The sequence below is a fragment of the Camarhynchus parvulus genome, chromosome 3 (assembly GCF_901933205.1).
Source record: "Camarhynchus parvulus chromosome 3, STF_HiC, whole genome shotgun sequence".
NCBI classification, from domain to species: Eukaryota; Metazoa; Chordata; class Aves; order Passeriformes; family Thraupidae; genus Camarhynchus; species Camarhynchus parvulus.
Genome location: NC_044573.1, coordinates 75,507,770 through 75,520,538, shown reverse-complemented (window position 1 = coordinate 75,520,538; position 12,769 = coordinate 75,507,770). Strand labels below are relative to the sequence as shown.

Below are 12,769 nucleotides of genomic sequence, written 5' to 3'. Positions count from 1 at the left end.
TGACAATCTGGCGCTGACTGACTTGGTTGATGAGAGTGCCTTTTGTTTGAAAAAAAATGGAAATGCCAATAAAAAGACCCAGTCAATTCAACTCTCTCCTTCCTCTGAGATAACACAAAAATGCTATTTTTGTATGAGAATGGTGAGCAGGAAAACTAATGCAGACAGACTCCGACCTTCCTCTGCCCACTGGTATCTATTCTGCAAATTCAATTTTTACTCTGTCAGTGTGACAGAGCCACAGCTTTCATCAACAGATTTTGCTGATTACAAAGGAGATAAATTATGAGGATGTTTATAAATGAAATCAGAAAAATATTTTCACTATAATTGCTTGTTTATTGGGAAAAGCTATATCCATGCTTAAAAGCAACTTCCTGTCCTCAAGGCAGAAAAATTTGCCATTACCAAGGAATGCAACCAAAAGCTTACTGTTTTACATGATTATAAAATTAATTTTATTACATCTACCAGATGGTAAATGTAAGTATTTCAAAATATGTTCATGTTCAACACTGCAGCATAAATTTGAATTAAAATGGCCTTGAAAATAGAAGCACTAAGCAGGTATTTGACTAGTCCCTTATTGCTACAATAGACAATTGTTCTGCAATTTCTCAGAACTTCCTTGTAAAATGCTGCTTTTATACGTGTCCCTGCCCTCCCTGCCCAAGCAGTAGTAATAGAGAATTTATCTGTGCTGCATCTCAAAATAGGCAGACATCAAAGATTTTATTCAGATTTGAGATAGGGAACATTGATGCTAAAATTTCCTTCCACTCATTAGACAGGGCTTAATGTGGTTAATAAACAACAACTAAAAGGATTGGTAGCAATTTGACTGCATTCCTCCAACTGCCATCTTGATGTGTGCTGTTCATGGCTCAAAAATTCAACAGCCTTGCCCCAAAGAGTTCACAATCTAATTAACTAAATCAGCAAAGAAAACACTGTCCTTGCTATACAACAGGCCCAGTAGGGTTTGGTCACTGAAGGAAGTAGTCCTTCCACTTTGCATATCAGGCTATAATCTGTCATTCCCCGCTCTGCTGGTATCTATGGAGCTACTGAAAGTCTGCACAAATATAAGTTACTGAAACCTACCTCCAGTACAAGGCTGCAATGTTAAAAGCTTTTTACAAAGGACATATAAAATTACAAGTTAAATAGAAATGTTAAAGTCAATTATTCCGAATATGAACACAAATGTCAAAAAGCAGTCAAAAAAAACCCCAAAAAACAAACACAATCTGCAACACTATACAAGTCTTCCTGAAATTGCATAGCTACTGACTCTGCACATGTAAGATTAGGAGCTTTTAAAGGCTATTATTTATTTCATCATCTTCAAACTGTTTCAAGATGTTAGAAATCCTAGCAGCTTTGATGTTAGACACATTATATAGTTGTGAAACAATGCAAAACCACAAGCACATATTAAACATCTTATTCAAGATTTTCACATCCTAGAGCAACAGTAAACCCTTTTTCAAGGCAAAACCAAAAGTGCTATACCCTGCAACATACGCCAGCATCCCATTATTTCTAAACCAGGATTTCTTTAAAAAAAAATCCACATTAAACAACTTGTAAATTGTGATTGAGGGGAAAATCCTCCAGGACACAACAGGATCAGGCTGGGGAGACTAATAACAGGCTTGGAAAAACAAACCACGATATCACTCAGCCACTGGTCCACCAGCATATGGGCAAGGATACACAGTATGGAGAAAGTCAAGGGCAAAGGAGCCTGTCAGCTTTAAATAGGCTGTTTTGATCTTGCTTTCTCTATCTACCCTAGTTCACATTCTGATAATTCTACTTTCAACCCATTTTGGTAAATGGAAGTTTATGTGGTAGTAAGTCACAGCTGAGAGATGGCAATTTTTAAAAAACAGTTTCATTGGCTTCACAAAATGCTCCTGTATAATAACAGGATTTAGCTCTTTCTTAATGAAAAATAAACACAACAGCTAAAACATGATCCAGTCTGTTGCAGATTAAATTCCCTTGCTTGAAAGCATCTTTTGTGAGGCTATGCTTATGGAGTTTTCCCAGTTAATGCAAAGCAAGTTTTATTAAGGGATAGTTACTTAAAAACAACAAAATCAACCAAAAAATACAAAAATCCCCAAACACATTCCAAGGACTGTGTCAGGGAGGTTTAGGCTGGATATTAGGAAAAGGTTCTCCACCAGGAGGGTGGCTGGGCACTGGAAGAGGCAGCCTGACAGAGCTCAGAAGTGACTGGACAGGGCTCTCAGGCACAGGGTGTGACCTGTGACTCCTGGGGTGTCCTGTGCAGGGCCAGGAACTGGACTCATTGACCAGGGGCTGCTCTGACCTAGACTGAAAGCCATAAACACTGTCTGACAGACCAGAAGGAAGTGTCTGCTATCAAAACTACAATCTTAGAGCAATCAATTCAAAATTAAAACTGAAGTCAAGGGTTTTGCATGAACAAACTCACTGTTCACAACGCGTGCCTTCTATCCCAGAGGAGGAAGAACTCTGAAGTCAGGCATTCTTGCACTTTCCTGAGAGCTGGGCTTCACATATTAAAAACTATTATTGAATTCTGAGCACATATGCAAGCTTGCTGCATGCAGAAACTAAAGAGATGCACATAATAGAACAGGTAAAATCCTGCTCAAATTAAAGCCAGTGTACAAGATATGCAAGTTATGAGATTCAAGCTAAAAAAACAAATCAACAAGAAGCCTACTAGGTACTGAATCAAACTAAGGCTCAGCCACATGTTGAGTTCTTATAGAAATACTCAAGAACTTTTTTCTTCTGAAGTGATTTATATATTGTTTAATTCCTTATCTGCTTCATATGCAGCTCACTAAGAAATGCATATAGATTCAATAAACACAAATGTGTTGCCTAATGCATAAAAATGAATAACTTGTGCAGAAAACAAAATCCATTCATTTGTATTCTGCAGGAGACTATGTCCTAATCTGCAAGTATAGAGAAAACCTCTGAGGACTGTACATAGATATTGGTAGGGAGAATAACAGCAAATGGTGAAAAAAAAAGATGCATTTGAAAGACTCCTATATCTAGCTAGACGGAACTGAAAGAGACAGGACTAACATACATTATTTAAATTGTATATTGACTAGGTGTGTGCTAATATGTAAAAATTTGGATGCATGTATAGTTAAAACTAACACCTGTGCAACATGAGGGACTCACAGACATGTTAAGTAATCTTCTCTGTATGCACCAACTACTAATCATTGTTTTGTAATTCAGAATTTATATATTATATAAATACTCTAACAGACCAGACAACAGCATTAGAAGATAGAGCCCAGAAATGACAAGATTTTCATCTTTAAATATGTCTTTTAAGCTGTTAACTCAGCATCAGCCATTTCCTTCATACCATACACAAGTGGTTTTTAATTTTCCCTTCTAATCATCACTACCATCAAGCAGCAGTGCATCCACAAGCTCACAGTATCCACCCCTATGCATAACTGTTGTCTTGATAACCAAAGTCTGCAATTCTTGCTAATAAAGAAAAATTCTTTAAAAAATTCTTTTAAAAATTGTTTACATGTAACTGAAATGTTTTCAAAATTACTACTTCCAAAACATCTTCCTGCAAATAGGCAGGACTAGAAAAGTCAAAGATATATTTCTAAAAAGAAAGACTCCAACCTCCAACTAAACTAAAACACTGTCTTACAGGAACAGAAGATTGTTGATGTCAATTCCAATTATTTCAGTATTACTCTTACCAGTTAAAAAAAAAAAAAAAATTCCTTCATTGTTGTTATGATCTAGGCAGGAGCAAATAAAATACCAGGTGGATGGTTATCACAAAATTATTTAAGCTGTAAAAACTGAAATAAGTGAGTAGCTCTGTTGCAGCCATAAAAATAATCCGAATAGGGCAGGCAGCACCTGTCATACCAAATGGCATTAGAGAAGCACTGCAGTTGATGGTTTTCTTTTTGATTTGGTGTAGCTGATGCAGTCACAGTCTTATGACAGTTGGATCCCTAAGTAACAATAGCAGCAATGTGGAAAAAGAGCCCCTCACTCTCTCAATCAACATGAAATACCACAAATTCTATAAACTAAGAACTATTTTAAGAATACCTGAATGAGGTCCTTCAGATGATACAGAGTTTGCAGATCTCTAAATAAGAATTGTCAACTAGCACAATGGCTGATGGAATAAGAAAACTGTTTGGAAAAAAGGACAGCATCTACTGTCACAGTTATTAATAAAAACACACTCATTTAAGATGCTAACACTAACACTCACAATGCCTAAAGAAAACCAGTTTTACAATTTACTTATATTTTCAACGGGCTTAGAACAACATTCCTGACTAGAACACTGAAGAGCATAATCTACTACGAGGAAAAAAAAACCAAAAAATATAAACAAAAAAAAAGCAGTTTATGACCAAATAGTAAAGGTAAAAAGTAGAATTTCTCATGGGTTTATGGCTGCTTCCTTGTTTACATAAACTATGTTTTGGGGAGACTGCAAGCATGGAAAAGACAAAAACGCAGACAAATGATTGTCAAGGCTAGTCTATGTCAAAAGAAACCTCCAAAAGACTTAAAAAAAAAAAAAGGTAAGTAAATGACTCCATGATGGCAAATAAAACGTAATAATGGTAACACAACTGCATTTTAAAATATGCTAGATTAGTCTAATCAAGTCAAAACAGTAACCTGAGACTCGCTGAATGAAATCCAGAGACCTCTGGTTGATGTACAGATGAAGTCAAGAGAGCAATTAAGGTGCTGGGATGCATAACCACGGAGTCTTAATTTCCACAAGGACAGCATATTCACTTCTCCAATTACCTTTCTCAGAAGGTGTACTACATATCACAGTGGGCTCTGAGATAGAGGAGAGGATACTTATGGAGAGAAAAGGCTGTGGAGGAGGTGGTGTGACTGAAATTGGTTACTGAGAGTAAACAACAGAATAAAGGAAAAAGTGTAGTAAATAAAAATTTTGATTTTATGGTTTTTAATATCCTAAAAAACCACAGAACTTAACAAATCACATAAAAAGGTTAAGTCACAGAATCACAGAATGCTTTGGGTTGAAAGGGACCTTAGAAAGCATCCAGTTCCAACACCCCTGCCATGGGCAGGGACACCTTCTGCTAGACCAGGTTGCTCAAAGCCCCTTCCAAGCTGGCCTTAAAATACTCCCAGGAATGAGGCATCCACAACTTCTATGGAGAACCTGTTCCAGTGCCTCACCACCTTCAAAGTAAATATTTTTTTTCTACCACTTAGTTTAAACCTACTCTCTTCCAGTCTGAAGCCATTCCCCCTTGTCCTGTCACTTCAGGCTCTTGTCCTTCTCCATCTATTTTGGTGGCTCCTTCCAGGTGCTGGAAGGCCATATTTAGGTCATCCCAAAGCATTCTCTTTTCCAGGCTGAACAATCCACACTCTCTCAGCCTTTCCTCACAAGAGAGGTGCTCCCTCAAATCATCTTGGTGGCCTCCTCTGGATGCACTCCAATAGATCAACAGCCTTCTGCTCACAGAGACCCCAGGGCTGGATGCAGCACTGCAGGTGGGGTCTCACCAGGGCAGAGCAAAGGGGCAGAATCCCCACCCTCACCTGCTGCCCACGCTGCTTTGGATACAGCCCAGGACACATTTGGCTTTCTGGACTGCAAGGACACATGGCTGGGTCATGTCCAGCCTCTCACCCACAGCACCCCCAAGTCCTTCTCAGCCAGGCTGCTCTGGATCTGTTTGTTCATCCCCCAGCCTGGACTGACACCAGGGCTTTCCCCAGTCCAGGTGCAGCACCAGCACTTGATCTTGTAAAATTCATGAGATTCCCATGGGCCCACTTTTTGAGCTTGTCCAGGTCCCTCTGGATGGCATCCCTCCTTCACAAAGTTTCAGCATGTTTTGTGCTCCGTGATGCATGGTGTGTCCTAAGGCTGAAAATTTATCAGGGGATACCCAAGGCTGAATAACAGTTTATCCACTGATTTCTTTGAAACATAATAACAGAAGTCTGATTATATTGCTAATAAGCTCTTAATTTTTCTGGGATCAAAACTGTTTCAACCATTCTGCACTTAAAACCTTCATTACAAAAGACCTATGAGAGAAAGTGAATGATCCTTCATCAATCCACTCCAGAGCATTCTTATCTTCCTTTGAAGCAACTGCAACTGGTCACAGAGCATTGCAGTGCCCAGGGCTCAATTCAAAACTTGTGTGCACTCACACTGCTGCTTTTCTCTACACTTTGTCTTATCTGCTATACTTGTGTAGTTAATGGAAAATATTTCATTTGCATCTAAAAGTATTTAATTAATCATACACGCTACAATTTATGTTCCCTGAAAAAAAAATCACATGTTTTCATATGGATAAATTGCATCTTCAAGGAATGGAAATTAGTGTTTTAAAATATTAATTAAAACTTAAATTAAATTTCTTAAGCTTAATTTTTATGCATTACCAGCAGAGAAACAATGTCTCTAGAATTATAAACAACATCATAACAAATTTACTCAGAGTTGATAGGAACATAAATCTTTCTTCTAATTAAGCATTTTTCACAAATAAAAGATGGCTGAGGATAAAACAGATACAGCTCCTTCCCTTGTGTTTTGCCAGATCAAACTAAATACACCTTCCATTGTTACCTGATAAATGGTTTCAACAAAATGGGCTTCTCATGTTTAAATCTCTGACATGAGAAGAAGAAATGGGAAAAAGCTGAAAATCACTGGACATTGATATACCCATTGAGACCATTCCCAAGGAACTAGTATGAAGAAACACCATTTCTCATTGCACATTTTTTATTAACAGGGTTAAATTATGAACAAAGCACAATGGAGTCTTGACAGTCACCCCAAGCTGTCGGAAAGTCAATGCAGACATTACTAAGGTTGCTGAGACACAAGTTTGCATATGCCATACATCAACACAGGCAGGAAGGAAGGAAAATATTTTGTGTACATCCCACACACACAACACCAATTAATCTGTCAATATTTCAAAGCTAAACTTTAGAAAAAAACTAAATAAGAGAAGCGCCCAAAGTTACACTTTTAAATCCTTAATAGACATTCCTTCCAATTTTCAAAAACATTTAGCCCTCAGCAGCTCTCTATACCCCAAGATCATGAAAAAACTATAATATAACAATATGAGGGAGAAGGCTAAATGAGATTACCTTCTCTAAATGACAAAGCTATTTGCATTTAAGTGGCATGCAAGTGGTAATTACACTTTGCATTTGCATAATAATGAAACAATCCTTTTAAGAAAAGGTGTGTCTTGTAGAAGCTTCACAGTGAATAACTTTGTATATGAAAGTAAGCCTTGGTGTACTTCCAGCAGTTTTTTAGTGCCCCTGTAACTTCCTGAGGCAAACCCCAACTCACTTCTGTAACCTATGCCTTGTAACTGGTCACTGAGCTGAACAGCTAACTACATACACACAGCCTGTTAGCTGACACTTCAGGCTTGTTAGACACTACTGAGTCATTACAGACTATATTTTTATCTTATTTGAAAAGAAATGGATTACCCATCTTAGATGAATAGGGATAAATTTTGATGTCAACATTCTAAACGATGTCTTTCTTCCCCCTCCAACATTTTTTAATATAGAAAAAGTCAGTATTTTGACCCATATTTTTCATGCACCAGTTAACTAGAAAATTACAGAACCTGAAGAGCTCAGATAAAATTCATCAAGGGGATTAAAACAAGGCATGCCTCCTCCTCCTCCATAGCGTGGGATGCTACTGGAATGTGAATTAAAGACTCTCAAGCCTTTGAAAAATGAAGACCCCTGAATTTTTAATTTTGTTAACTAATCATTAGAGAACTGGAAATCACTGTGTTTCTGAATGTTTGATAGGTAGCTGCTTCCATAAAGTACATTTTTAATTTTGTAGGAGCTGGCCTGTTTCCCAGCACACTGATTTGTGGGACCACTACTTACAGCACCTAGAGCATAATTAAATATTAAGTCCCTCCTTGATGTATGCAAAGCCTGTCTAAGAGGATTAATAGGCACACTGAGGGTGGCTTTCACACATTTTCTGGTAATTGAACACTGCAATATCATTAAAATTATCTTTATTAAATAGAAATCCACAGTCATACTTTATAATATCTGCTGTCCCTTTTTGTGCCAAGGATTGCTATAGGAGAAGAGGGATCCCCCAAAAGTATGTAAGAAATGCCACACAAGTAATAATACAACAATCTGGAAGCAAGATAATGAATGCATTTTTGACCTATTTGCAATCTAAAGTTCATTAAAAAGCTCTGAAAACCAACAACCTTTAAACACATTCCTGTAAAATCTAAAACCAGCATTCAATCCACAGCCGCTTCCCTCCCCACTTACTTAAGATGTGATTGGTTTTTTAAAATTATTTTGCTGGATGAGAAAGGATGACCAAATTGATAAAGGCGTAGAGATACTAGAGAAAGTGATGCCTACAGACAGGGCAGGCAGACTGACAAAGTTGGAAAGATGAGATTCCTCCTGTCTACTTCTTCTTCCAGGATTACTCAGCAACCTGATTAAACTTTTAAGTTGTCCTTCAATACTCCCTCCTGTATAAACAAGGTTGCTTTTAAAGGTCTTCGTACCTGAAGTGTGAACTTGCACGAGAAAATTGTGTCTTAACCATAATGCTCTGCCAAAGCTTATATAGAAATCTCTCTTCTCTTTTCAGCAACCATATAAGCACTGACTTCTACAGTGTTCCTGTTCCACTAACCTACCTAAAGGACTGGGAAATGTATAGTTTTCAATCTGTTGTTTTATGATTATATTTTCCTTGTTTGTTAGTTCACAAAATATGCAAACTTAGTAGGACCTCAAACAAGACCATCACTTGCTTTTCTTGTATCAGTTTGTAGACTAGCATTTGACATCAGCTGACTAAAAGAGGAAAAAAACCAAAATAAATACCTCTAAGACCACTTATTTATTTTCTTGGACATTTGTGAAGAACTTTGAATTTCAGTGACAAGTATCTAATGGACAAGCCAACATGACTGTTCTGTCTAAATAACATGTTAGTTACCTAGCAAAAATATTTGAAGAAAAGAAAGGGCTCTTATCAACGACACTGAGCTTGAGCTGACATGAAAATGAGAATAACTTTTAATATATTCCAGTAGGATTCTTATAATTGCACTCTGTAGCAGAAACTGGGGCGCATAACCACTGATTTTTATGTATGTACATTTAAGCACTGCTTTCACTATTAAGCATGAAAGCTATTTCTACACTGAGCTAAACAATAAATAGTATATACAGATAAGTTAGTGTTACGGTGTTGTGTACATATTTTCATACAGTTATCTCTGAAAGGTTTGAGCTTATCTAGTGCGTTTTTCAAGCTTTATTACATGTCTTCTTGTACTATTTGCTTACTCATCAAAAAAGTGTGAACCACTGAAGTGATCAGCAACTCTGTGATAAGCAGATAAACTGTTGCTCAGCCAGTACAAACTTCTTCCCCTCACAAAAAGAAAACCAGGTTTTCCTGCTCGAAACTAGGATTCTAAAAATCCCTTCAGGAAACTGAAAGTAACTGATTATATGGAGAGGCCTGAACAGGCTGGAAGACTGAGGCAGCAAAATTTGCATAAGGTTTAACAGCTGTGCTGCACCTGGAACAGCACAGGTGGGGACAGCACAGCTGTGGCTGTCTCAGCTCTGCTGAGGGAGCCCTGGGGGTTCTGGTGGGCAGTGAGCTACACATGAGCCAGCAGCATATGAAATGCATTCAATTAAGTCTTAAAATTAGGTTTTGTAACCAAATGGATGAGTGTTTCTTTTTGCAAAGTTATACATCCTGACTTACAAGATTATGGGAGAAAATAAAATTTTGATAAATATTTAAGGTAAAATCACAAGTGTAATGAGTCTCATAAGGCTTCTGTCAAATACAGGTTCTTTTTCTGTCTTCTACAAACTTGGCTGAAAGCTATTATCTGCCTGTATCTTGTTTTCTTAAGACAGTTGAATGTTTTATAATTGGAAATGATTTTGAATAGGAAAGCAGGTCACAGGCAACACAAATACTGACAAAGGATTGAAATGAAGAATCCAATCACAGACACTTGCATAGCAGTTGAGGAGTTAAATGCTGGTATTACTGTAAATACAAGAGAAAAAGTAATTTCCAAAGAAACCAAGAGATAAGTACTTTCTTTTCCTTTTAAGATTTTTATTAGGATTGTTCCCTTGGATGAATTTAGCACAGCAAGTCAAAACTGAGATATTGCTTTTGTTTTATATGAATATAAAGTGGGTTTGTTCATAGATTTTTTTGGGAACTATTAGAAATATTCTATTTTTGTTCTGTAAGGTCTTGGCATAGGGAGAGGCACTTAGAAAATGAACAAAAAGTAACTCTGCTTCTGAACAATTCTACATGCAGCAAGAGCTATTTCACATGATTTCAAGACTGCTACACATTCATACAATAATATTTAAAGGCTCAAGACAAAAAGAGTCTGGCCAGTAGCCAGTAATTATCATTCTAATTCTGAGTAAAATGTGACACCAAGTGGAAGACAAAGAGGGAAGATAAAACTGACAGAAAAAAATGGTCAGAAAAGAAAGAGGGTACAAAAATTCAAAGTCAATGTTTGACATGGAGGAAAATCACTAGCATTCCATCAAGTTCAGTATCATGGACTCCTGATCCTAAACAAAAATTAGAGAAATCCTCTACTTTTATGTAACTTTGTTTTTCAAAGAATCAGAATGTATCAGAAACTTGATTTAAAAAGGAAAGTAGGATTAGTTTCCAGACAACAGGATGCATCACAACCATATACTGCAGACCAGTGGTTCATTACGTAATCCTCACACACAAAACAGTTTAATGCTGTAATTTGCAGCAGTCAGTATTAATACCTTTGTTTCAGGCCAGCAGGCTCTGAGAACAGCCTGTGTCCTGAAGTACACAAGCAGCTTGCTATCCTCATCACTGAGATGGAAGGCTTGCTCCAGAATTTGCAATACCCTGATGCGAGGCTTCACTGGTAGGGAGTCATCACCACAGAAAGGTCTCAACCACTCCAGAAGGTCATCTGAAGAAACTATTTTCTCCCTGTAATTAAATAATACTGTGTTAAACAGTCTCAGGTAATAATACTAATGAAAATACTACATGCATTTTTAAAACTAAACAAGAACATTCGGGATGTAAGAAATACCTAACACCAGGAAATGGAAGATCTGACCTCTGTGAGGCTGCAAGGAAACCAGCCCTTGTAAATCAGGAGCCCAAAGTTGTGTGGCATAAGAACTTTTTCTGGACTTCAAACAACCATGTAATACCATAGGAATCCATCTGTAGACTTGCATATTCTCCCATAAACTACCCTGGTACCATACAGTGGTGCTGTGTTTCAGCATCTGGAAGTCCATGCCTTTTCATGGGGTCTGGGCCTGACTGATGCCTGTACTACCACACCATCTGACTTTATGGAAAACCAGCTTGAATGCTTGCATTTTTAGTATTACACTTTGAATGCTTATTCATACTGTCACCCTCCATTCTTTTTCTTCCTTTAAAAGCCCTTTCTTTCCAATCCACACACACAAATAATTTTCTCCCATTAGCAGCTCTAGCCCTATTTTTTTTTCTGTACCATCTCTAGCCAGCTTGATCATTCCAAGTTCTTAGCATGATAATGATTGCAATATGTCCAAAATCCTTAGAAAGAAAAAAGAGAGATGTTAAAACCCCTAAGTTTTGGGGTCAGACTTTGTTAATGATGAAAACTCTTAAGTACATAATTTGATTCAGAAAGTGAATTCTATCAAATACATTCTAACTGTGTGGAAGCATTCACAGTTCACAGATCACCATGAACTGACCAAGCAGTTCACAGCTGGAGACAGAATAATCTGTGCTGTCCCTCGGAGGCTATAAACTAACAAGTACCAATTCAGTAAATGCTGTTTTAACTTTCAGTAATGTTTCAAATTCAAGCAAACTTATCTTAAAAAAAAGAAGCCAAGCAAGGGGCTCCTGGTGGAGTGTGATTTGTAACTAATGTTCACTTATTTGTCTTAACAAGACAGTCGGGAAAGTAATATGAGACAGAAAATACCAAGTTAACCTGTCCTGCAGCTATGAAATAATAAACATTGACATCTGAGGTTTTCATATTACAAGGATTTCAATTTTAGTTAGGCTTAATATTGTCTGAATGATGCTGTTAGCACAGAACTCCAGCTGAATTAGACATGCCTTTGCTGAACAGGTGGCATTCAAACTGTAAATTTAAAGTCTGGGAATTAAAGGGACTTGCTGGAATATTTCAAGAGTTTGTAGAGCTTGCACTTGACGCTTACATATGTTTTCCTGAGGAAAATATTTCTGTTTGATAAATTGAGTAGCTGAGTTTTAAGGTAATAAAGAAATATTTAAAGGAATATAAACAATCTCTTGCAATCATAATTACTTTCACTCCAGCCTACTGTTTAAGCAGTTAAATGTTGATGAAGTATACAAACAAAAGACTCCAGAAAGTGTATCTCAGAATAAAATAGTACTGACTCATCCTTTATAACTTAGAATACTGCAAATTATATTTATTGCAAATCTTTACATCAATTCAGTCTACTTCAGCATCCAACATTCAACTGATTTACTTTCATTGCAGAAGCCTCAAAAAAATAGTGTAACTGCTTTTGTGTGGCTACCAGAAAGTATGGGATCTTATTATCATTATTATACATGAATTCT

At 37.1% G+C, this 12,769-nt stretch overlaps 1 protein-coding gene across 1 annotated transcript in view; it reads right to left on the bottom strand.

Annotated features, from left to right (window-relative positions):
* The window catches only part of NBAS (NBAS subunit of NRZ tethering complex), a 156,322-nt gene that overhangs the window by 24,553 nt on the left and 119,000 nt on the right, over positions 1-12,769 (bottom strand). The window contains exon 48 of the mRNA XM_030945947.1: positions 10,927-11,122. Coding sequence (XP_030801807.1) covers positions 10,927-11,122 — 196 coding nt within the window. The remainder of the gene's footprint in view (positions 1-10,926; positions 11,123-12,769) is intronic.